This window comes from Amblyomma mixtum, chromosome 2 (genome assembly GCF_055824585.1).
Source record: "Amblyomma mixtum isolate Tamu chromosome 2, ASM5582458v1, whole genome shotgun sequence".
Taxonomy (NCBI): domain Eukaryota; kingdom Metazoa; phylum Arthropoda; class Arachnida; order Ixodida; family Ixodidae; genus Amblyomma; species Amblyomma mixtum.
This window is the reverse complement of record NC_143013.1, coordinates 86,090,850-86,117,505: the sequence shown is the minus strand read 5'-3', so window position 1 is coordinate 86,117,505 and position 26,656 is coordinate 86,090,850. Positions and strand designations below refer to the sequence as shown.

The 26,656-nt window shown below is 47.4% G+C and overlaps 1 protein-coding gene across 1 annotated transcript in view; it reads right to left on the bottom strand.

The window, feature by feature from the left end:
• LOC149360004 (SEC14-like protein 3) overlaps nucleotides 1-25,610 on the bottom strand; it is a 54,550-nt gene extending 28,940 nt beyond the window's left edge. Inside the window, exons 1-3 of the mRNA XM_089569178.1 lie at nucleotides 25,456-25,610; nucleotides 12,699-13,012; nucleotides 755-824 (exon numbers count right to left, since the gene is read on the bottom strand). Coding sequence (XP_089425304.1) covers nucleotides 755-824; nucleotides 12,699-12,737 — 109 coding nt within the window. The 5' untranslated portion in view covers nucleotides 12,738-13,012; nucleotides 25,456-25,610. The remainder of the gene's footprint in view (nucleotides 1-754; nucleotides 825-12,698; nucleotides 13,013-25,455) is intronic.
• Between the last annotated feature and the right edge of the window lie 1,046 nt (nucleotides 25,611-26,656).

Here is a 26,656-nt window from a genome sequence, read left to right as displayed (position 1 = left end):
TGCCAAACCAGATGCTCATGAACTTATAAACGTTCAAGCCGAAATTTATAGAGAATTCTAGCATCGCATAGAGCAAGTGAGAGCAAGTCTTAGACCACAATAACGTAAGCAAATACCCAAAAGCTTATTAACTGATTTACACTTATTTCGGGTAACTTTATAACGCAACTAATATCGCCGTTGTTTACTATAGGCAACGTCAATGCCGCATCGGCTTGAAAACAACCTAAATGGTTTATGGGGGGACGCCGTAGTGGGGGCTCTGGAAATTTTGACTCCCTTGGGTTCTTTAACGTGTATTGACATCGTGCAGTACACGGGCCTCTATAGCATTACGCCGCCGTCGAAATGTGACTGCCACAGACCGGATCGAACCCGCGTCCTTCGGGTCAGCAGCCGAGCACCATAACCACTGAGCTACCGCGGCGGCCCGAAAGCAACCTAATGTTCAAGTTTGTTCGTACCCCCGGGCTCTAAATTACCTAGCGCCTCTATATAGCAAGCGCTCGAAGTCGTACACGATAGCAGTGTTTTTTCGTCCCATTGCAAAGGGAATGCGGCTTTCAAGGACGCATAACAATTCACTATTCAGACGGCGTCCTGGCAGCAAGGTCGATTTTCATTCAGCCTTGTTTCTATGTCCTCTATTTTCCTCCATACCTTTAGCGCGATATCTAGGCGCGTTAGGCGCGTTGACTAACGCTAGTTAGGCGCGTTGACTAACTTCATTTGTAAGAAACAGGCTTTCACTCACCTCGGAGCCATCGCAGCAGATAGGCGTCGGTGAAGTTCTCTTGCCACACATCTTGCAGGGCTGCCTTTAGCTGCGTAAGTCAAGAATAATTCGCTTATAATTAGTAAAGGGTGGACGGAAACATAGGTAAATAAAAATCAGAAGAGAGCTTTCCCGGGGCCACTTGCTCGTGCGTAAGTTGAGCGATAACTTCATTACTATACACTTTGCTTTCCTGATGTACCGCAATCAGTCTCTGGCTATGCACCCTAAAATGCTTATTGCTTTAATGTGACGATTCGGAAGCATTGATTTAGCAATGTGGAATCGCTTTTCTTTTGGGTGAATCGCTAATGCTTCGTGGATGATTTAAGCTGGCGTTGGGAGTTAAGTGCTTAGCTTATCATGCAAACGAGCCTCGTGTCTAATTGGCGCCCTCGCGACTGACATCAGAAGGTAAGAGAGATCCTGCGCTTTCATGATGCATTCTTCGTCCCATCGCTGCCAGTACTTCTTTTAATGGTCTTGAGAATGCGTTCGTAAGGTCCGTATGATATTCTCGTGTACATAATGAATGTGTGTATGTTTACGGCAGGGTGCACGAAGTATTAGTCATGCTTCTTTTAGTACAAGCAAGAGACTGCGTGAAGTGCATGGCCCACGTAGGCTTTGCTCCAACCTCAAGATCCCTTGTGGCTTCCCTCAGCAGTGAGCGAGGACCGAGCTTAAACCGTGTTTCCTTGTAAGGCAGTTGCAGTGGCCTCGGGAGAGAGCTGTCTGGGACGCGGTTTCCAGGTGCGGATTCCTTGGTTTAAAATCTCTCACCTCAGCTCATAGTTCTTTTTGTTCATTTCAAAAATGTGTACTGTATCCTCGCACGAGGTACGGAAAGGAACATTTCAGTGCTTTATGCCGCGCTATGATTTCCTTCTTTGTCTGAAATAAGCGAGGTTGAAATCGGTGTGCGGAAAAAGAGCAGATGATGCTCATTTCTGAAGTGTTACCAGTTTTGGATAGTAAGGAAACGAGTCGGAAACGGGCAAAGGGAAGAGATTCCAGGATTCCTCTGCTAGAATGAGAATTCACTGTTTTTTCTTTTCCGTATTTTTTTTCGTGCAAATTCTGGTTCTAAGTCTCAAAATAATCGAAATACTCCCCTCCTTGCACATGAGTGCGTTTGTATCCGCTATGTATCCTGGCCAATCCTCCGCCGTGGGTATGTGCCATTAAGCCTGAGGACATCATCATCATCGGCAGCTTATTGAAAATGTCGTACTAAAAACACAGCACACAATATGTTGAGCTCAAGAATAGTTCCGAGTATAAACACTAAAATATTTTTGGCGCAGCCGACAGGATTTGAACATGTGCGGGGAGATTTGACTTCGATACATTTTGATTACTAGGAATTCCCCTCAGCCTTCCTACCGTTTTTTGGAGGTGTCCTGTTGAATGTGCTTCCAAAAATTTCGCACGCAATTATTTTGGGGAAGATGGTACTAAAGGCGTGTACGCATGCTACGAAGGCCTGTTACTTGCAATGTCTGCATAATCTCTTTCGCCAGGACGCCAACTATTGTAGCGATGGATACCTACGGCAGAACCATGAAGGTAGCGTAAATGCCAATAAAGGCCGCAAGATAACGTAACCTCCGGCAGCCAAGTGCGTCCTCGGGGAAAGTAATAACACCGGCTTCGTTGCTCGGTCGCGTCGTTTCACCTTCGGAATACCGGCCTTATTCCAGGCAGACACGAGTGAATGAAAACCTCGACCTCGGGACAGAACAGTCAAAGCGCTCGAGAAGGAGAAATTTGCACTTTCGCTCTTTCTTCGGGGTAGTGAGCTTGGGCCTATCCACAGTACGTTGCCTTCCACGGAGCTTACGATATCGGAGGACGACGATTAATGTACGATGTCGATCTGGTGTCCTCCGCGGGCTCAGTAGTGAATGAGCAGGACAAGAAATGGATGATTGACTTTAAGCGGAGTGATATTATGCCCTACCAGCGACAGCGTCAACCAGAGGCCATATTGTATAATAAAGTAGTTAACTAATATAAAGTTAACTAATATTTAACAGTCAACTTCTTAACTATTACTTTTAGGCTCCTTAATTATTGAGAGACATGTGCTACGCTACAGAGACCCCACTGTACGCAGTATCCATATCAGTTTTTAGAATTTCGAAAACGAAGTTACCCTCGGCGCTGAGGCCCAACAAATTATGGTTATATCGAGCTAAAGTACATGCGCTTTCTTGAAGCTTGCAGGCAAAGCAACCTCTCCAGTGCACGTAACTCGTCGAAATAGCCAAAATTTGTTGGACTACGGCGCCGAGGCTAACCACGTTTTCGAAATTCTAAAAACTGATAGGGATATAGCTCACGGTGGGCTACACGACTCTGAATAATTAAGGAGCCTAAAAATAATAGTGAAAAAGTTTACTATTCAATATTAGTTAACCAGCCTGCTAGTCAGCACAATTCTTAGCCGTATTCTCATGTACTACACCGCTGACAATGCTATGCCGAAAAAAGTGCTCTTCCAGCTCAAAAAGCCTATTTTAAAAATTGCGCACAGTCTTGAGTGAAACACCCTGTACGAGGGGGTACCCAAAAGAAACCGGACTTATTTTTGTTTGAACGTATTTGTTCACATTTTAAGCACAGACCTTCAATCTCCTTCAAAGTATTCCCCATTTGCAATGATACGCTTGTCTAATCTTTCATTCCATTTTTCAAAACATTGTTTAAATTCATCTTTTGTGATGCTTGATAGTGCCCCCGTCGTTTTTTTCTTCACCTCAGCAACATCAGCGAAACGCTTTCCATTCACCTATTTTTTCATTCTAGTAAACAAATAAAGTAGCGCAGGGCAAGGTCGGGAGAGTATGAGGGTTGAGGAATAGGGGTCATGCCATTTTTGGTCCAAAATTGTCATAGAGACAGGGCTGTGTGAGCAGGGGCATTGCCATGATGGAAAAACCAGTCACCCGACCGCCACAAATCTGGCCGCTTCCATCGCACACTGTTGCCCAATCTTTTCAAAACATCCAAGTAGAAAGCCTGGCTAACTGTCTCACCCTGCAGAACAAATTCTCAATGCACGACTCCTCTCACGTCGAAAAAACAAATCAGCATTGTTTGGTTTCACCTGACGAGCTTTATTGAGGCGAGGTGAATTTGAAGTTTTCTATTGGCATGATTGTTGCTTTGATTCAGGATTCGATTCAGGAACACTTGAGTTGTCCCCGTAGCATCGTCCTTGTACGTCTTTCTTAATATTTCAAGAGTTTCCATGCAACTTTTTCCGAGCAAAAATCAGAATTTCACCGGCGCGCGCTGTTCACGAAAATCAGCCATTGCAAAAACGACATTCACACAAAACAGTCGTCACTCTAAAACTCTGCCTAAACTAGTATGACCTCCTTCAACGACGGCACTCGGCTTACTGACTCTGGAATGTTCGTTCTATGCGCTCCTAGTGGCAAAACGCAGTACCACAGAAGCTTTGCCGACCAAAAAATTTAGTCCGGTTTCCTTTGGGTACCCCCTCGTACATTGCTAGCACTTGCGCATCCTCAGCACGGATAAGCGTCGGCTTTAAAATTTTAGCTTCGGCTAAAAAGACATATTAAGATTTCTTAAGTCAAATGGGTTGATGCGAAAACAAGAGGTCCTAGTCTGGATCAGCAGGCTGTTGGGAGTCCTTCGCAAGGTTCCACGCGAAGAGCATAACTGAGCATTTACTTGGCGTGGGTGGTGCGGGGTTTGTCTGTTCATGCTTGGCGTAAAAAAACAGCAGCGCAAATGTACGGACGTAGAGAGAAGGCAGGACTGTCGTAGTGCTGCCTCCTTTCTACGTCCTTGTCATTGGTTAGCAGTCCTGTTTCTCGCCACAAAGGTATGCCTGTAGCACGAATACTAGAGCAACAAACCTCTGCATTGAGTCACACAAAAAGCGTATTACAGACTTAATAGAAAGAAATAAAATACAACGAAAAGCACGGGGTTGTGAACAGAGCTTCCTACAGTTGCAAAGCAATTGAACTGTCGACGACGCGAAGCACAGGCTGCCACAACGTACGGGTAGCCGCAGTGTAGCGGCAGTCCTTTTTTTTTTTTAATTGCGGCAGCAAACCTTCTGGCATAAGGAAGTACGGGCAGTCGCAGCGGACCTACGAAACACGGGAGTTGTGAAAAAGATGTTTGCACTTGGCTGTCGTCGTCCTTATTACGAAAGGCTTCGCCGCCGGCTGAGATTTCGAAAGACACGTGAACTTACAACACACTGAAGCAGCTCAGGAAAAACAGATTCAGCTCGCAAAAGTAGTGCCTTGAACACGAATTTCCACGTTCACGTGACACGTTGCGCGTTATGTGCGGGTGCAAAGTTTAAACGCAGCAAGGTACAGGCTAGCCGAAATGCACACGATGACGCCGGCTCGTTGTTGTTTACGAGATTGTCCCCGCCGCGGCGGCCTTTGTCAACTTAAGTTATCGGCAAGACACGGAAGACCACAAGGGACGTGTGAGATACACTCCCAGGGAGGCAAGATGATATTGCGGTGCCCGTATCCGCGCTGAAGGGAAAGCCAGTCTGCTATCTTCTTCCGTATCGCCACTGGCTGCCCTCATTTTGGCTAGCCCAGAATAGAGATACGACGTCTGCAGCCGCGACTTTGGTGGCCTCATGCGTTGTCACCACTATGGAATCAAGACACTGGCTCAGGAAGGAGATCGTAGACGCCATTCCAGACTGCCCAAGAACACGCGGATGACAAGGCCGGAGATTCCACAGTCTGATTTGATACACTTTACACCTAGGTAACATCAAACAGCGCTGGTCTTACTGAGGTGTCTACGTTTCACTCCGCAGTCACCCAAACCCTCGGAAGAATTCCGTCGCACAAAAATCGTTATTATTTTGGGTAAGTCGGCACCTCAAGAATGTTTGGTTTGGTTGGGTTTATTGGGGTTTCACGTCCCAAAGCGACTCAGGCTATGAGGGACGCCATAGTGAAGGGCTCCGGAAATTTCTACCACCTGGGGTTCTTTGACGTCCACTGACATCGCACGGCACATGGGCCTCTAGAATTTCGCCTCCACCGAAACACGGCCGCCGCGGCCGGGATCGAACCCGCCTCTTTCGGGTGAGCAGCCGAGCACCGTAACCACTGAGACACCGCGGCGCGGACCTCAAGAAGGGAAGTTGTTCAAGCACATCCTCATTCAGTAATTAGGAGCCTTCGTAGCTAAAATGAACGGCTTCATTCTGTGAAGAAGGCTATATAGAAGAGACGTTTTCCCTGGTTTAGAAATTTCCCTATAGCGTCCTTTGCATGAGTGTCCAAAGTAATCGTCAGTGCTGGGAATTTGCGGCGTACGACTTGAGCGAAGCACCACTGGCCACAAATAAGGAAGCAGTATTTCGCAAATGGTCGCGACAAATTCTCGGGCAGATTTACTTCATTTGGTTTCGGTGGAACTCATTATTATGCAGATCCATGAAGCCACTAACTAATGCACTGAAGTTATCCCAACTAGCTAGGGCACGCGTACAAACAGGAGTTACCTGCGTATTGCTTTCTTGTGTTCGTTCGCCGGGATTGCTCCGTGCAATGCATTCAGATCAGTCGTTCCACCATTGCAGTTAAGCGTATAGTATGCAAGGACAGAGGATAAGCTGGGAAGGACAGCCGACCAAGCAAGAAGGGGGGAAGGCTACGTGTGCGCCCAGCGAACAGTCACAAGCTTATGCATAGCCGCCGAAGAAAACCCCGCCTGCGCAAGACCGGCTCCGAGCCCGGAATATGCAGAACCGGTGACGCCATGTGCTAAGCGCGAAAACGATAACTCAGCTGGCGACGGAGCTTGTATGACCAAGACAGAAAACCACGAAAGGCGAAGCCGGCTCGCGCAACAAGCCTAGCGCACCAGGAAAACGAAAGAACCGAGGAGGACGCGTTTGGGGGATGTTTTTCCATCCGCAAGCTGGACATCCACTGTTATTTCCTGGTAGCCGATGGTGGGCACTGCGGAACACTAATAAGCTCATTGTAGTAAATGAGGCGCGAAGCCATGGTGCTCAGCGCGGGAAGGTCATGCATGATGGCATGCGAAGCCTTTTCAGCTGCGACTCCTGCTGAATGCGTACAATGTATACGGGGTGTTTCATCAGCGATTCCTGTCGTTGCCTGAGGCCAGAACTGTGACGACCAGAACACGCCTATCGCGAATAGTTAGGCTCGAGTTAGAGCTGGCGCATTCCGGTTGTTCAGCGCGAAAACTTGCATCCATTTTGGTTTATTGACTGCGAAGAGTACTGTAACCAGGTGAGAACGTTACATTCGCTACCCTTTCCAGCACGTGGTACTTAAGAAAGTGCTTAGATTTTGATTTTGACAAAACGCTGAACCTTCGGCGAGGAGAACCATCAAACCTAAGTATAAATAAACTTCGAGTCATTCTGCTTTCGCCGGTAGTAGTTGCAGATAATTACACAGCCTAGGCATTACTAGGTCTCAGTGGCCTAAAACTAGGCTCTAGTCGCATTTATTGATCAGGACTGACCAATATGTCTCGATGATCTGTGTTTTGATGATCGTTTCACGTCGTAAACAACGCACCCGGACCCTCGAAGAATTATCGATGTGACTACAATAATAATAAAAAACAAGTAGAACAACCACTGTCACCATGTGTTCGGGTAAATAAGCGGTGAGAAGTGTGGGGTATCGGCTTTTAATAGAGCTCATAGTTACGGTTGATAGCCCCTTATTGGTGTTTATACTCGGCTATGGAGATACACTATATTGAGTTTCGATACGGCGGAAGCCGAGTTTAGTTGGAATTAAGGTTTGAGATTCTCGACGCAATGGATCTTCAGACCGCAAAACCACTTTACAGTCAATAAAGGCACCTGTACTTCGCCAAGCAGCACAACCACCGAGCTATTTTCTTTTCATTCGTTTCATTGGAATAATCATGTCTTTGTATCTATGCGCATGCGCTGTGCATTATGCCAATTGCCCCGTGAGCATTTAGAACATACGGTTCGTGGATTGTTCGTACACTTTCTGTGGACTGTCTAAAATGAATGACAGTGATGGCAGCAAGCACTTATTCGTAGGCCATATGTGGGCAGTGTCGTCTACGGCGCACTTGACAGTTACCACTAAAAACCATTACACACGCAGAAGATTATTGACATTACATTTGCTGAAATTAAGCTTGAACTGATCACAATGAATTATGCCTCTTAGACATTCGCAGCCCAATGTGCACGGGACCCACGCATGCGCGAGAGCTTTAAGCGCACCACCTAATTGTGAACGGGTTTCATTTGGGATGCATTCATTTCAATGCAAGAAAAATTGCTTCGTTTCTGAGTGTTGTACATATGGGGTCACCGACCAAGTTCGTGCAGTAATGCTGTTTATAAAACGGATGACTGCTTTCCCTGGGCGTCCGACGGTGAAGTTTGTTCGTTTAGATCCAGCAATCATGTGCCATTAACGATGCAGTGCTGCCGCGGAGTGGGGGCGAGCGCAGATTGGAAGACCAACTCCGCATCACCTCAGCCTTTTATTTCCATACACACTTTTGAGCTATACGACGAAGAGATTAACGAAATGCAGTTTTCCTTTACTATGTTCGCACAGGCTGAAAGGAATGCTGAGATTGCAAAAATAAAGAAGCACGAAGGTAAGAAGGCCGTAGCCGCGCATTTGTGTTATTCTGAACACACCTTAGGAAGCAATCCCGCATAGCTACTCCATGTTTTTGTCCTGAAGGTAAAGGGCGACAATTAGTATTCAAGCGGTGATCGTCTAAGGATCAGTAGAAGAGCAGGCGTACGTCCTGAATTTTGATTTCACGGTAATGATAGAAAAAAACACTCCCTTTGGTCTTTTTATTTTCTGACTGGAGATGTGAGGAGGAGGTTGATTCTGTCACTGGGGGGTCCGTCTGAATGGCAACTGTACAATTTGCAGTACAGGGTAAAAGTTTACGGAATTGTTTAAATCTGGAAAAAATGCTATTACAGAGGCATGTGCCTAAGTAAGCTCATAAAAATAAGTGAGTTTCCAACATCCGGCCAGAAGGCCGACTTTAAATTTTCGAAGGCTTTTAATTTCATTTCAGTTTAGCTAGTGAGTGGTCCACTTAGCGATTGTAAAATAAACTTCAGCTCGCTTCTCTATCAGCTGGGTCTTATTCCACAGCTTTCATTATGGCGTACATTTGTAGCACTTCCTTGGGAACCCGATTAAAGTTTGAGAGCTCACCGAACATTCCAAACACAGTTCTGCACACGTGTCTTTGTTCACAGGATGACAGACATTGCTGGCCCGTCACTAGCACCGTGACTTTAAGCGCCGCGGTGCGAGCAAATTCATGTCATCCGTTGTTTCGGCGCACGTCGAAGGTACAACACACTTTGCATTGCAGATAGGCTAGTACGAATGCCGTTATCAGGCTCCGAAACAGAGGTCTCGGCGCCTGCGGATTACTGCGGATTTACTGCGGATTTCATTTTCTCGTAAAATATTTCCATTTTTTGTTTTACGCTGGAAAATTCCATAGCACATTAACAATGCTGCATCTCTCTCTGGCAGCTTCTAACTGCGTAGCGTCTCTAGGGACTCAGGCATTGCAGCTTTTTACGGTGGAATTGAAGCTACGTGTGCCAGGCGAAGCCTTCCAGATGTGAACGTATGGTAGCATCGAGAATGCGTGATTAGCGCGCTTGCGAGAGTCGTCGCCTAGAGCCGGTAGCTTTTCCCCTACACTGCGTGAAGTTAAGATGTGGAGTATGCAAGGAAAATTGCAGTGTATGCGCCCTTCATGTGCACACCAGTTAAGTATTGCACACCCAGTTTGCTTTGCCAGAAGTCGAGCCCGCGCCAGATACGCGTCGCAGGGCCGGATATCCTCACGTTTCCTCGGAGATTAGGCGACTGCCATGAACCTCCACCGCAGAAGTCCGGATAGCGCGCTCCTACACGACTCGTTGACCCTGTGCAGGCAGAGTTTCCTGAGCCGGTCTTGCAGCTAATTAAATAAATGTCGCTAACGCTTAAAACTGGTTAGGCCTAGTTGCAGTTGCTTACACATGCGTATGTCACGAAACGTGTTCACTGTGCGTCCACTGCGCGTTCACTGCAGTGAAAGAACGCTATACAAGAAAACGGCTTTACATCCCACGTCTAATATGGCCATCGCTATCAAGCTCTGCCTGGCCCTGGACTTCGATTACAAAAGTGTTAAAGAGTGGCCCCACTGAAATAAAGAGAAAGGAAGAAGGAAAGAAAGTAGGAAAACAAGAAAGAAAGAAAGAAAGAAAGAAGGAAAGAAAGGAAGAAAGAAAGAAAGAAGGGAAGAAAGAAAGAAAGAAAGAAAGAAAGAAAGAAAGAAAGAGAGAAAGAAAGAAAGAAAGAAAGAAAGAAAGAAAGAAAGAAAGAAAGAAAGAAAGAAAGAAAGAAAGAAAGAAAGAAAGAAAGAAAGAAAGAAAGAAAGAAAGAAAGAAAGAAAGAAAGAAAGAAAGAAAGAAAGAAAGAAAGAAAGAAAGAAAGAAAGAAAGGTTTAGTTTAGTTTATTGGTTTATTGGGGCTTAACGTCCCGAAGCAACTCAGGCCATGAGGGACGCCGTAGTGAAGGGCTCCGGAAAAGTTTCGACCACCTCGGGTTCTTTAACGTGCACTGACATCGCACAGTACACGCGCCTCTAGAATTTCGCCTTTATCGAAATTCGGCCGCCGCGGCCGGGATCGAACCCGCGTCTTTCGGGCCAGCAGCCGAGTGCCGTAACCACTGAGCTACCGCGGCGGCTAAAAGAAAGAGAGGAAGAAAGAAGGAAAGGAAGAAGTAAAGAAGTAAAGAAAGAAAGAAAGAAAGAAAGAAAGAAAGAAAGAAAGAAAGAAAGAAAGAAAGAAAGAAAGAAAGAAAGAAAGAAAGAAAGAAAGAAAGAAAGAAAGAAAGAAAGAAAGAAAGAAAGGAAACGAAACAAAAAAGAAAGATCCAGCATGCATGTGCTTGAGCGGAAACGATCATAGAACTCAATCGAACTCCACAAGTGCCTGCCGATGGGCCTAAATAAGTCTCGCAGCCCGGCGACGAATAACCAACATCACGAGGGAGAGGCAACAGTGATGTGCAGTATATCTGCTGCTGCGGAAATAGCACGCTCACACGTGCTCATGGGCCGCGTTCTTCGTGTGCTTTTTGAGCTGTGATGATCCGCCGACCTGTTCACATTCCATCGCTTAATCGGACAATTGAATTTTTGCCAGTACTTCAGTCCATTTCGAGGACGCTCAGTCGCCGTCCTGTCCATCGCAAGCCGGAGCACTGCACTCTGCGCCACGAATATTCGAGGCGCGTGGCAGTTCTCTTCGCCTCTCCATATATCAGTGGTTGATAGTTGTTTCACTTTCAACCTCTAAACTCGCACTTTCAATAGCATTCCCCATCTGCCGTCTTAATGTGTCGGCCGGCGCGGTGGCTCAGTGGTTATGGCACTCGGCTGCCAACCCGAAAGACGCGGGTTCGATCCCGGCCGCGACGGTCGAATTTCGATGGAAGCGAAATTCTAGAAAACCGTGTACTGTGCGATGGCAGTTCACGTTAAAGAACCCCAGGTAGTCCAAATTTCCGGAGCCCTCCAATATGGCGTCCCTCATAGCCTTGCGCCACCGAGGTGGTATATGCCATGTGGTGTGTGTCTTTCATGTGGTAAGACGTACATCGAGTAGACAGGGCGGTGCATAAAGGAGCGACTCAGGGAGCAAGCGAATAAAGTTAAGAACAGCACAGACAAAGGGGCACGTCTACTGTCCCACCTTAATTCTTGCCGCAGTTGTGCACCGCGACTTGACGAGACTGTGATACTTCGCAAAAGCAAAAACGAACACGAGCGGATAACTTTGGAAGCCTTTTACATGAAGGAAAAAGCAGTAGACTGTATTAGAGATATGTCCGTGGCTCTGTACGCAGCTGAAATGAATTTTTTTGCGCTCGCGTTTGCGTTTCAGACAGCGTTTGAGCATGCGTGGACAGGTATATAAGTATGCGTTCTCAAGAAGAAAAACAGTTGTTAGTAGCGCCTGTGTGCGTCTCTGTGTCTCTTCATTGTGGTTCGTCTCGTGTTTGCTTAACCTTCACCTTAACAGCAACATGTACAGGGGCCGTCAAAAGTTCCCAGGCCACATGGTCCGCTTTTCATCGGTATATCCTGGCACTTAGGATTCCGATAGAGCTATCGAGGTTCTCAGATGGTAGAACGGTCCTTCTTCTATTCTCTACAGATATTTTGAGCTTCGAGGGTATCTCAACAGCCCGACTATGCTGCTCAAAAGCAAACCCTGTGGCCTTGGAACTTTTGACGGACCCTGTACCAGCTAGGCCCAACCGAAGTTTTATTTTATTGTTATTTTTTCGGGTTCGATCCCGGCCGCGGCGGTTGAATTTCTTTGGAGGAGAAATTCTAAAGGCCTGTGTACTGTGCGATGTCAGTGCACGTTAAAGAACCCCAGGTGGTCGAAATATCCGGAGCCCTCCACTACGGCGTCTCTCATAGCCTGAGTCTCTTTGGGACGTTAAACCCCATAAACCAAACCAAACCAAACCAAACCAAACCAAACCAAACCAAACCAAACCAAACCAAACCAAACCAAACCGAAGTTTTATTTTGCTACCTATGGCCACAACGCGAAAGACGTCGACGCTAGCAAAGGGAAACGACACTTCTTCCTGTGTTTGCTACAGCACCAACGCTTTTCGTGCTGTAGTTGCGACCATCCCCGCACCGAGTCGCCAAACAAGTCCTGCACTCTACTACCTGCGTTGCACGAGCTAACAAAGCTATATTCTTTCGTTTGACGCCAAACAAAATCCTTCCGGCGTTCGAGCGCTGTTTTCTCGAATTGATCACTATCGTCCGTATCGAAACCCCAGAACTCACCTGTTCAAGAGCGCGCGCCTCCTCTGCGTCGGCTGCCATGTCCGCTACTTGTGGCTTTGTTGTTATGATCGCCACGCGCTGCGATACGACTTTAAGGGGGCAACGCCACTGCCGTGGAGGCTCTGTTTGCGACCTCCCCTCCTCTCCACAAACGTGTTCCCAATGGCGTCCCTCTCGTCTCCTTGGCAGCGCGCGCCGCTTGTCGGCCGAGCGGCGAAACGCGGCAACGCACGTTTCAAGGTTGGCTTCCACTGTTGACCTGCAGGGCGGTTTCGGGGACGTGCCTGTCCTGCAGTCACTTGACGCCGAGTGCTCTGCGGGTGAAGTGGGGGAGGGGGGACGAAAAACACCCGGTTCTTAAGCAGTCGTTGCGTTGATACAACTTCGTTTTTTTTTCCTTTGAGCTATTTTATCTCTTTCTCGTGGAACTTTCAAATTCTTTGAAAATTCCTCCCCAAGTTTCCTTCTCGGCGTTAGTTTGCTTTCTTCTTTTTTCCCCGAACTTATCGGTGAAAAGGCGCGGTCAAGGAGATGAAAAGGAGAAAATAAGCATTTGATGGCGCAGTACGCCGTAGTTAGTTCTCGGCTGCAGGCTGTATGTGCTTTTTTTTTTTCATTCTACGTTGTGTCGCACTGTTCGCAGGAATTTCCCAACTGCGAGATGTAAGTGCAAGTCTTTGATGCATGAAACGCATTGGTTGGTTGGTTTATGGGGTTTAACGCCCCAAAGCGACTGAGACTATGAGAGACGCCGTAGTGGAGGGCTCCGGAAATTTCGACCACCTGGGGTTCTTTAACGTGCACTGACATCGCACAGTACACGGGCCTCTAGAATTTCTCCTCCAAAGAAATTCAACCGCCGCGACAGGGATCGAACTCGCGTCTTTCGGGTCAGCAGCCGAGCACCATAACCAATGAGCCACCGCGGCGGCTATCCATGAAATGCATTAAACATCTACATTTTTCAGTTGTCGACATCCACCATGTCTGTATTCCTCGTATGCTCTCTTCCTGCGGGCGCGCATTTTTGTCTGTTCATGTACCGGCACTTCAGGCCCATATAGAAATCGTATCCTTGATGTTTAGAATGTGCTGAGTCTATAGGAAAACACGCACAATGTGGTGCGTAATTTTTTAGCTCCGGGAAGATTCTGATCTCTTCGTTGTCAGCCGCAGTAAGTGAACCATAATATTGGTTATTCAAGTGAAGGAGCTGCACCGACACGATCTTTAAGGTGACCACCTGTTACCAAATAAGAATCATTTAATTAAATAGCGAAGAAGGTTTTTTGTGCTCAGCACCACTGGATGTTAGTTTAGCTGTCTTTTTTTTTGCGGAAAGAATTTACATCAGAGAGCTCGTCCTAAATGGGGTCACTTCGGCTACCACTAATCTCTAGATGTGGGTGCAGTAGTGATTCTTAGCTATTGTAATATTGTCATTTAATTTGGTTCGATAAGCTTTGTATTCCACTAAGTGAGCAAGTTTTCTTGTTTGGATAAGCGTCAAGCTTAAATATTTCTTTCCTAGAATGCGATGGAACAGTGACAACGAATTATGCGGCCTTATTTTTCCTCTTCTAAATGGATATAAAGTGATTTTATACCGTAACGTAAACATGAGTAAAAAGTGTAAAGTTGGTAACTGCGAATCGTAGTGGCGGCTAGAACAAAAAAATGTCACCCATTGCCATAGTAATGGCGGCTAGAAAAGCGGCCAAATCTGTTTTGCCCATATATTTGGTGGCAATAGACCCAACTGAGTTCTTTACAGCACGCCTTTCTGCAAAGAAATCCGCATACTGTGAATGGTTTCTTAACAATTATAACAGCGGTTTTCGTTCGAGGTACGTCAAAATTAGTTGTTAAAATTTGCGGCAATGTTTCAGTTCTAGCGACAGTAGAAGCGGGTTATAATTTTTGAGGAGCAACGTGAGGAAAGAATAACTTGAATGCTACTTTTAATAGCATCGCATAAACATGTCACCGTACCAAACGACATTTTTACATATTATCTTAGGCTAATTTAAACACGTGATTTAAGGACGCCAGGGAAGTGTCATGCCAAGACGAGGACTATAAAAAACAAAATAAGGCACACTGTCGAGAGAATTCAAAGCAATTTTGTAATTCAGTTTTGTTCGTTGAGTTAACAATTCGCATTGCATGGCCCCATTCGAGAATACCTAAGTAATTTACGATTCGCTGATGACATTGCCTTGCTAAGTCACTCAGGACATGAACTGTAAAGCATGATCAATGAATTAGACAGGCAGAGCAGAACGGTGGGGCTAAATATTAACATGCAGAAAAACAAAGTAATGTTCAACAGCCTGGCAAGGGAACAGCAGTTCGCAATTGGTAGCCAGGTGCTGGAAGTAGTAAGAGAATATGTCTACTTAGGGCAGGTAGTGACCGCAGATCCGGATCACGAGAGGGAAATAACTAGAAGAATAAGAATGGGGTGGAGCGCATATGACAGGTTATCTCAGATCATGAATGGCAGTTTACCAATATCCCTAAAGAGAAAAGTATACAACAGGTGTATCTTACCGTTACTCACCTATGGGGCAGAAATGTGGAGGCTAACAAAGAGGGTTCAGCGTAAGTTAAGGACAACGCAGCGAGCTATGGAAAGAAAAATGATAGGTGTAACGTTAAGAGATCGGAAATGGGCGGAGTGGGTGAGAGAACAGACACGCGTTAGTGATATCCTAGTTGAAATCAAGAGGAAGAAGTGCACTTGGGCAGGGCATGTAATGCGAAGGCAAGATAACCGCTGGTCCTTAAGGGTAACGGAGTGGATTCCAAGAGAAGGCAAGCGTAGCAGGGGGCGGCAGCAAATTAAGTGGGCGGATGAGATTAAGAAGTATGCGGGGATACGGTGGCCGCAACTGGCGAAGGACCGGGTTAATTGGAGAGACACGGGAGAGGCCTTTGCCCTGCAGTGGGCGTAGTTGGGCTGATGACGATGATGATGATGGTCCAATTCGCTAACCCAGACACCTTACAAATCCATACGGTCAGGAAAAAGAAAACGTTTATATGAAGGTACCGCAAACACGTGGGCTTTCATGTGCCATGTCTCGAATGTAGTAAAACATCAAAACAGAAATAAAAAGTGGTCAGCAGTGCGGCAAAGTTATACAATTTCTTATAAGGAGATCGAGCGTCGATGAGAAGAAATTTTAAGAGGTAGCTAAAGTCGGGGTTAGATTTAAAGTCTTAAAATTACTGCGAAATATATTCCGGCATTTTCTGAAGTTATCGACGGTGGCCTCCTAAGTTGTTTCACGTTTGAAGAGGTACGTGTAGCTTTCTATAGATTTGGTTCGCCTTGGAGATATCTATTTCCCCATTTTTGATTCAAACACTCGTTCGGCCCTTTTCACACGCGTAATCGCTGCCACAAACTATCATTTATTAACGCGAGAGCAATATATGGCTCTTTCGCGTCAGCAGAAAGTGTCCGCAATTTCGTCCGCACGATTACGTCGTTCTCTGAACATAAATGTGTGAATGCGTGATTGTCACATATTGTGTGTGATAAAATGTTGCCGTGGGAAAAATTTGGTTGATGAGGTGCAATTAGTGAATTAATTAAACGTGAAAAACGGGGAAAAAACACTTAGATGTCAAATAGCCGTGGACGTCGATATAGTACACGGACTTCAGAACAGCCACGGACGTCGATATGGTAAGTTGACGTTTTGCTTTCGCATTGCTCAAGTGTGGGTCGCCGCAGTTTTTTCATTGCTGTCAAATATTCACTTAGTGCCGAAAAACAAACGCTGCGATGCGCTCTAAGCGCATCCCAGCCCTTGGCGGGGAGTAAAATCCTTGGACGATGGCCGCAGTGACTGTCACTTATGACGGCGTCTATTTCGACTCCTGAGTGTACCGTGCTCGCGCGACAGATTGTGACTTCGCAGCACGCTGGGTATTACCCGGCGTCCTTGCTTTTTACCCCCTTGCTTTCTTTCTTCCTTCCCTTTCATTTCGATGGAGGCGGAATGCTAGAGGGCGGTGTACTGTGCGATGTCAGTGCACATTAAAGAACGCCAGGTGGCTGAAAAACTTTCGAGGTCACTACGGCGACCCGCATTGGAGCAATGCGAAAGCAAAACGTCCACATACTGGGCCTCTTCGATTTACCGTGCTCGGGCAGCCCGCTGGCTGCCAGAAAGTTCGCCTCGGACAGGAAAAAATGGCTGAGGCTTAGCTAAGGTTAAGCCTAGCCAGATGCGAAGCATATTGATGGCTAGGCTTGGTAATGCATGGCTTTCCTTGGTTGACGTTCATCCCGCTCTTCATCGGTCTCTGTGGCACGCTGAAGCTTTCGCTTCTCGTTCAAATCAGCCCTGCTTCTAGGCGGCATCCCAACACCTGGCCGCCTCGTAAGTGCCCGGAGAGCGAGGCAAGCTCAGCTTTATACCGCTGCTGTAGCGTCACGTGGTCAGCTGCAGCGCCTCTGATGTGGAGCCTCCACCGCCGCGGCCGACCGCGCGAGCCGGCAGCCCATCTCTCCTCTGCTGTGACGTCATGTTGTCACGTGGTCAGCCGCCGCGCCTCTGATGTGGAGCCTCCACCGCAGCGGCCGACCGCGCGAGCCGGCAGCCCATCTCTCCTCTGCTGTGACGTCATGTTGTCACGTGGTGTCACGTGGTCACGCTAAAGGTCAATGGTAGCTCCACCCCCGCGCTCGACGGGCTGTAGTGTAGCTCTAGTAATATGCTTCGAATAAAAGCATCATGGTCACATGGGCTGGCGGCCACCAGAACCAGCCAGCCGGCAATCACGGCGGCAAGCAAGTCGTGGATCACGGAGGGCAGATGCTCTTTCTCTAGCTTCGCGTTCTGCTGCGTCTCATTGCTACGCACGCGTATACGGCAGTAGCAGGCCGCTTGGTATCGAAAACAACGACCGGAAGTTATTGAGGGCTGCATGCCGCAGACTGCAGAACAAACTGCTGATCAAACTCGCACTCCTATACAACGGCGACGACAACGCGAGCGTGTGCCTTCGGTGTACAGTGTGCTGTGTAAGCTTCGAGAAATCCTCAAAAGCATGCGATGAGAAATCGCAATCCAACGTGTTTCAGTCGACTCCTTATCGGAGAGAAAAACTGCCCGTCCGTTGCTTACCAAACGACGCGCCATACTATCGGATTATTGCGTGTTTGTTTACTGCGCAGTAAGCATATATGACTGGTATGACCGCCGACGATCGACCTTGCACGGTGATTGACTCTGCTGTAGTCGTTGCGATTTCTACGCTCGTGGACTGCTTCCTGTAAGCTGTAATCAGAAAAGAATCGGGATACGTTTCCTTTAACTGTAGCCTGTCGGCCGTGGCCGGCTTTTGCTGAGGGCAAGGAATGCATGCATGATCTCGACAAAACAGCATATCAGCTTGTTGTACGTTCATCTAGAACAAGCGTGTGTACTATACAAATTTAGCTGCGTATCGTATCTGTAATAATACAGCTTTAACGCAGAGAACTGGCACTGGAATAAAAGGCGCTACAATAAAGCCCTGCGTGTCGGTGCCTCGCGTTCCGCATGTACTTGCATGATGATCAGCGCTAAGAGCTTCTTTACATCTCTTTTTTTTTTATGAGCCAAACGCGAGGAGATGCATGCCTAGGGTACTTCTCAGATGTGCTGTTGTTGTTGTTGCAACTGAGAGAAGGATGAAAAGGAAAGTGCACAGGCCTGCCGACTGGCTCAAGCTGAGCCACCACCGCTGCCACGTGCAGATAGAAGAGAGTTGGAAGAGAAGACGAAAGAGAAAAAGAGAAAAGACGCGTGTCGCAACAACCGCGTCCGCCGAAACGGACGCTGGCTGAAAAAACAGATAAGCGGCCGATATTTTGAGTATATGTGGCAGAAGGCCCGAACATCAAGCTGTACAACAGCTGGCGAAGACAGAATAAGCACCCGGCCGTAATAGTGACAACTGTGTGGCCACATATATGCCCGCAGAGATGCCTCGAGCAATGTGCTCGTGAGGGCTTCTAATAAAGGCCATGTTTTAGTCTAGCGTTTTTTTTTTTTTTCAAAGCATATCCGCCTTTGCACTGCGCCGAACGCAATGAAGACCATACGCTCTCATATCGCGCTCAACCAACAACTCGCAAAACACGTTCAGCACATGCACATACGCGCGCGTCTGAGCGCGTACTCGGAGCTGGAATCTGCGGCTGCGCACGTGAAAGGCCTTGAACAACCATCGCAATATCAGCCGGGCGCACGAAATTAAAAGCCGAAATATTCTGAGAATCATAATTATGCGATCATAATATGACGCGAGCATTTGTGCTTGCGAGGTGGTGAGACGATCGAAATATGATTGCGCGTACGCACGCAAAACATACCAATAAACAGCGAGAACTACCGCAAAAGGTGCCATTGCAGGCGACACAGACGATATGCACCGTGACCTAGTCTAAACAAGGGCCTGCATCGTGCAAAACATCGCATGAAGAACCGCGGTCCTTCTAGTCCATATAAAAATGGCCGCGCGATCTTCCCGCTACCATACCACCTCTCCGTCGTCTGCTAGTTGCCCGAGCGCTGCCAGCACAAAATCGTCCTGGCGAGTATGGCTGCCCGCTGGCAGCCCGAAACCGCCCAGCCAGAGAAAAACGAACGCGTTCTGGGCAGCCAAGGGAAGTGGGCGGAGCAACCAGAGAAAATCAAGCGCCTGGCGCCGTACTCTGGCAGCCCGCGGGCTGCCAGAGGCGAATAATCGAAGAGGCCCACTACATCAACATCCGTGGCTGTTCTGACGTCCATGTACTATATCGACATCCACGGCTATTTTGACGTTTGTGTATTTTTCGCGTTTTTTAGGGCTTAATTATTTAACTAATTGCACGTCATCAACCAATTTTTCCCCACGGCAACATTTTATCGCATGCTATCCGTGACAATCACACTTTCACACATTTATCTGAAGAGAACGACGTAATCGTGCGGACAAAATTTGCAGGGATTAAGCCTGAGGACATCATCATCATCATCAATTTGCAGGGCACGTTTCGCGGGCACTTTTTGCTGACGTGAAAGAGCCGTCTAATGCTCCCTCATTAATAATCAGGACCCCTCCACTACGGCGTCCCTCATAACCTTAGTCGCTTTGGGACGTTAAACCCCATAAAATAATAAAAACATTTTTCGCTTTCGCATCCACTCTTCCCCTTCCAGCAATGCAAGGTAGCCAACCGGAACCCCCTTCAGATTAACTTCCCTGCGTTTCCTCTTCCTCGTTCTTTTTTAGTTTAAAATTACTTGCTTTCCTTGGCCTTTATATTCGAGCGGTTTGTCGTCTTCACTTGCTTTCCTTGGCCTTTATATTCGAGCGGTTTGTCGTCTTCATCGTGTCTCCAAAACAGCGTCTACACCGGGGACCCCGCGCACCGGCGTATCGTTTGGGCTCCTGCTCACATGGGCCTTAGGGAAATGAGGCAGCTCACGCCGCCGCCCGCGCGCTCTCTCACCGCTCTCTCTCCCTCCGACCCCGACGATCAGGAACTCGAATTCACTCCCGCTTACTCCTTTAAAGACATTGATTTACATTATCAATCTGGCCATGGTCTTTATCCCCGCCCGTGTAAAGGTCTCTCAAAGGCGGAGGAGCGGCTTTTGCTTCGCCTGTATACCAATACTTTGCTGTGCCCGGCAGCTCTCAAACACTTCGACCCTTCTTTCTCGGGCAGCTGTACGCACTGTGCGGAGAAGTCTTCGGACATTTACCACATGATGTGGGCCTGCCCCTCCAACCCTGCTATCCCTCCTCACCCCAACTCAACCCGGGAGGACTGTGAGGCGACCCTGCTCGGCTGCTGTGACCTGCAGGCCCAACGGGCCTTGGTCGCGCGAGCCCGGGCGGCGGCCGACGCCACTGGGGTCCCGAACTAGGGACCTCCACCTAGTACTTGTAAGGGCTGGCCCCCTCTGGGTCAGCTCATGCAATACCTCCAGTAGTGCATGTGTAAATAAATGTTTTCCACCACCACCATCTTCATCGTGTATTTGCTATGACATTGTGTTCTGCTTTGACCGATGCGTAATTGGAATGTTTAAACGTTTCATTTTAGACTCGCCACCTTCACATTGACGCTGAGTTGCTTGGCTTGACCAAACTTGATGTCGAGTTTATCTTTGCTTCCTTGCTGTGCATGCAGAAATATATGCACCACGTAGAAAACTTAGAGTTGTTGTTTGCTTCTTGGTCGGTATGCGTGCTACTATGTTTGCCATGCAGGCCGCATTGGTTCTGTAGGCGTTTACTTGTTAAAGTGTTTGACTTATAAAGTATCAACACGAGTTGCTGTTTCTCGTACAGAAATTGTGCTGGCCAAAAAGAGCTTCTGTAGGAATTCTCGGCTGCTTGACACCTGTCAGCATCTACATCTGCAAGCTGTTCGTTCTGTGTCTTACTGGTTTCCTCGACCGCAGCGACGTCATCACACTCAACACACTCGTGCTGATGTTTATCGGTCTTTGTTATTGTTGTAGTTATTAACTTGAGTTTTCCGTTCAGTTTCTGTGTTTGCGCAGCAGTTGTATCGAATTGTGTGTGAGTTCTTATGTGCCCTTCTAGATCCCTAACGCATTGTTAAGAGTGTCCGAGTACAACTTAACGCTGTGTTTAGAAGAGTGCATAAAAACGCATCTTTCTTCTGAATTTATCCGGTTGCTTACGTCGTAATTTCGCTTCCTTCAGCAACAGTGAAGCAGTAGGTCTTACATATACGGGCAGCAAAAAAAAGGAGGGTAGGATAGTTGGTGGGCGGGTTCGGAAACATTACACACCGGAAAAGCAAAACTGAGAAGCAGGTTAAAGAAACTATGCTCACGTGCAAAAGCAGGAACAGATTCAGATGTCTCCTCGCGGTGTACCGCCGACGAACTGAGCTGGCCGATTGGCCGTTTTCCGCTTTCACTAAGGCAGCGAGGACACAGCGGTGGAATTGCTATTAACCACAGGATGCACAGCTGGCCTGTACGAACACGATATAGCAACAGGCAGCTGTGATGAGGCAACCTGGTCGTGCAGCGGTCGCACGGCAAAGTAGTTATTCCCACACGACGCATTTAAGGGTTGCCACCCGCTGTTCCCTGTTCAGAGTTTTCGAAACTAAAGTCTCTGAAGTTGACGTATTCGCACTTTGGACCCACATTGGAAAACAAGGAGTGCATATAGAAAGCCGTAATTCACATTTATGTACAGTTTCATCTTGTGGCTGTTTAATGATGCAACTTTCAAGTCACTAATTTCACTTGTTCGTCCAGTTCACTCCAATCCGGTCCTCGAATTCTCGTTCGTCCAGTAATTTCACTCGGTATATACACTTACGGGTTATTTAAGGCTGACAGCAAAATTATACGGCGCAGTTGCTTTCTCACTTTCCGGTCCCCCTCTACATTTGTCCTTTCTCGTAGTTTCTTGGAGCGACCGCTTAGGGGGAGCTTCGGGCGCGCTTGGTTGATGATGATGATGTCCTCAAGATTAATGGCGCTTGGTTACTTACATAATCTGCTTTCCTCCTTCTCTTCCTCTATTTCCCTCTCTCCTTGCTTGGATTGTTCGCGGTGCTCGTGCCTACTTGTGCAGAAATGCATCCTGCAGTAAACTGGTTCAGTGGAAGTGAATCAGACCTCATGCTTTCATGCAGTATGCTTCCAGACCTGTAACTTTGATTTTTACAGGAGCAGGCTAAACGAGAGGTAGCCGATACTCCGGAAATAGCAGTTATAATACAGGAAGAGCGCAGCAACAACGCCAACGACACCATAAACATACACTCAGCAAGCTCGATAAACTCGGGGTCTCTCGGTCGCGTCGTAGTTGATGATCCGTTATGTTTTACTCACGCATGTGCTCCAAAAAGAAAAGGGAAGAAGTGCAAAGTATTGGCTTTCGTCAGGCGGTTTCCTGTTAGGCTTTGTTAGATGAGGCGCAAGGCAACTACGGGCAAGAACTCTGTAGAAGCAGGAAAACGGCTTTGTATGTGTGCTGCCTGCGCACCGCCGCCAAACTATGCCATCTGTGAACGTGTGGTACACTCTTAACAGAATGGAATAAAAAGGGAGTAAGCTGTGTCTTGCGCACTCACATTTATAACAGGTAGTGCGCTAGCCATAGAGTTTCTTACTATTACCTAGAGGGAAAGCTGGCAGCCCGTCTATGGGAGTTTGCATGGAGATCCCTCGAGACCACTTTAGCCACCATGGGCTCTCAAAGCATCATGGGGCGGTGAGCTACTTGTTGCGGAACTGCAACTTTGGCCAAAAAATAATAGAAAAATAAAGCTGTTTGATAACTACAAACGTCCTAACATTCAATATCTTGTCTAATGATTGCAACAAACGAGCAGAACAGCATTTAAGTGCAAAGTTTGCCCAAAATAAAAGATGACTAGCTTTCCTATTGGCCAAGTGATGAACACTAAAAAAACTAATATTTCGTAATTAACAGGCGCATTTTTAAAAGTAGATATGTTTTTAAAAAAATGTTGTTGCTTAGATACTTTAAGAGGTTTTTTAATGGCATTTCGGAAGAGTAAAACCTTTTATTGGCTTCGTGTGTCGTCGCGTTTTCACTACTATGACTTTTGCACACTGCGTTCGCGCGAAAGTCGTCTGCGCGCACACACGAACAGCGTTTTTGGAATGAAACCTCTTAGTAATGACACTCCGTGTTCCTGAAAAACTACGACTGTGCCGCAGCAAGTAGCTCACCGCCCCATAATGCTTTGAGCGTCCATGGTGGCTGAAGTGCAGCCCCGCCAGCTTTCCCTCTAGGTAACAGTAAGAAACTCTGTGGCGCTAGCGGACAGCATACTCCCTTTTTACTCCAGTATAGGAGTATTCGTCTTAAGAGCGCACAGGTTGGAGTGGAAGAAAGCGATGAGACGATGAGGCGTGGGGGTCAGAAAAAAACTGCTACTCGTATCTCCTACTCTAAACTGTGTAAATGGAATTAGGGTATTCCGAAGTGGACGCACGCTCCTTACTACAGTTGGTCAAATGTTTAGGGGAATCCTCCAAGGTGGAGTAAATTTGTAATAAGGGAGTAATTACTCATTGGCATCTACCCAAGCGCAGCCATACGGCTGCAAAGGAAAGCTAAACAGCTTCCTCAGAAACTTCGTAGTTAAAGAAAAATTCGTCCTGGTCCAGCGTTCGAACCCGGGACCACCGCTTCACCGGAGCAGTCGCTATACCAACTGAGCCAACCGGGACGGCAAGCTTATGGTAAGGCGAACTCGAAGTGGGAACAGTGTTGGTCAAATGTTTAGGGGAATCCCCCAAGGTGGAGTAAGGTGGAGCTTTCCTTTGTAGCCGTATGGCTGCACTTGGGTGGATGCCAATAAGTAATTACTCCCTTATTACTTACTACAGTTTTTCCATTACTTACGTTGAAAACTGCCTATGTTTAAAAATATAGGGGGCGCTCAAGGAGGCGGGAGGCTCCGGAGGCGGCAGATGGCCGGGTCATTGTGTGCTACGACGTGCTGTTCGCCTATCGTGCCGTTTGGGAACTGATTTTCAACTACAGCTGCCTAGCCTGTACAGTTTGAGTGACTGCGTTCTGTGTTAGTGAGCAAACGAAGCGCACGTGGCAGCATGTCGCACTGCATGAGACGCTTGTGCGGTTCGGTGAAATAGATAGCTGATAGAGCACCTTTTGGGGGGTTATGTCCGGATTCCCAACACACATTTGTCTGGACGTTTTAAGCAGTTAACTTCGAAACGACATCGTATACTTTGTAACTCTGACCTACAAACACTCTCCAGCTGCGAACGAAGGGACGCTTCCACGGGTGCTTTATGGGGTTTAACGTCCCAAAGCGACTCAGGCTATGAGGGACGCGAGACAAATATTTAGGGAAAGTATGGTTTGCATGTGTTTTTATTGACCGCGCTTCTGCAACGTAACCCCAGCCGGGGATTACCCCCTTTTACCCTTTCTTGCTCCTCTGAGAAAAGATGAAAAAAAACATAAAAGAAAGAGAGACGGTGCCCGGACCAGCAACGCATTGTTTAACGTCAATTCAACACAAATGAAAAAGAGGTAAATGCTCCAAGGAAAAAAAAATTAAAGGAAAATTCAAAGCAGTAAAAAATTAAAATTCAAAATAAAATAAAATAAAAAGGCACATAACAATCAAAGTTACAGTCACAGTCAGACAGACAAAGCACAGCGTGCAGGCCGCGAAATAAATTTAAAAAATGAGAACACCAAAGTCATAACGTAGTCATGGTTTGGGTAACAATCAAGACAAAGCTCAGAGTGCCGGCCACAACGAAAATCAGGGAAGTAAAAACATAAACAAAACAAGACAAAACCAAAGTCACAACACAGTCAAGGCACAGTATACAGGCCACGACTAAAGCACCTATGCCCAACAAAGGAGCACGCAGCCCTCCTCTGTGCAGAGCTTGGGGAAGAGAAATGAGAGGAAAGATAGAAATCAGCGTGAGTAATTAGGAATCGTGTTACATATGAACTGAACCATTTGAAGGAGAAGAGCACAAGCAGCAGGGTCTAAGAGAAGGGAGGGGTAAATATATGGTATGAAGTCTGATGAGCTAAGAGATTTTAAACGACAAATTAAAGAAGCAGTAAGGGAACAATCCCGGAAGTAGTGACGGAGGTCTTCACATCGGCTTTGAATTGATATTTCATACATTCAGAATTGGGCGCGGAGGCACGACGAAGGAAAGAATGAAAAACTTATGCACACCTTTCTTCGTCCTGCAGTTCCTCGTGGTTTTTGTGCCTGGGACGCCAGCAGCTGGCCACCAGGCTGAAAATGCTTCACTGGCGGACGGATCCTGCGACGCCGCCTACGCTCCGGAACCGCCATTGCTGCCAAATGGCTTCATGGCTCAGTCCGAATCTACCGCCCGCCCCCTGGACCTCCGGCACTGCGCAGCCGCAGCATCGACGTCATCACCCTCAGAAAGGATATGAACGGGCATCGAGCATTCAGTCGGCAGTGGGCATTAAGGCACGATGAAGGAAGGAACGAAAAACTTACGCATACCTTTCTCCGTCCTGCTGGTTAGTTATCTTTCCAAATTACCATTTCCCTGGTTGAAATCAGACGACCGCTTTGTCATCTTGCTTACGTGCCCAGAAGCAGTGTTCTTGCCCTTGTGTTCATTGCTACAGTCGCGGGTAAAAAAGATTAGCACACATGACGGAACAGCGCCGGAATGGCAACGCGTGGCGCTGCGCTTGGCGAAGAGGCTGATAACGAGAGTGCCGGGCCGTTCCCATTCTACAGTATTAGGGGGGTTCAGCGGACTGCCACGGACAGCAAAATTACTGGCTAAAAGCAGCGCTATCGTCTATTGTTCCCGCGAGTTCCTTTTGACAAACCATCGCGGACATAAAAAAAAACAGTAATAAAAAGAGGCCATCTTTGCTCATGATAACCGAGCCAAAATAAATGCCGCAAGCACAGTCACGTAGGGTCGGCACTTCAACGCTCGGGCGGTGCACGCTTGATAAAGCTTACTTCATGCCGTCCCCCCCCTACGCTGCAAACATGGAAACGGCCCGTTAGGCAGGTCTGCGTACCGCCGCGCCGCGTGGTGAGATATACGAATTCTGATCGCCAGTGATCTGTGCTAATCTTCTTTACACGCGACTGTACTCCTTCTCAGTGGGGACGTCGAGTGCAATCCTGGTCCTGAAGATCTTGCGCAGATTTTGCAAACCATGAAGGAGATGAACGAATGTTCCAAAAGAGTGGAACTAGTGCAAAACACTATGCTGGAAAGTATGGCGGAGCTCAGGCGACAGCGGCAATCCGTTTCAGAAGCGGTGTCAGATATAAAGCAAAGATTGAAAAAAGTGGAAAATCAGACATCAGTTGGAGCACTGGCAGCAGGACATGAACGCGTTGCGTGCCACACTAGAGCGCCTCGAGAATGAAA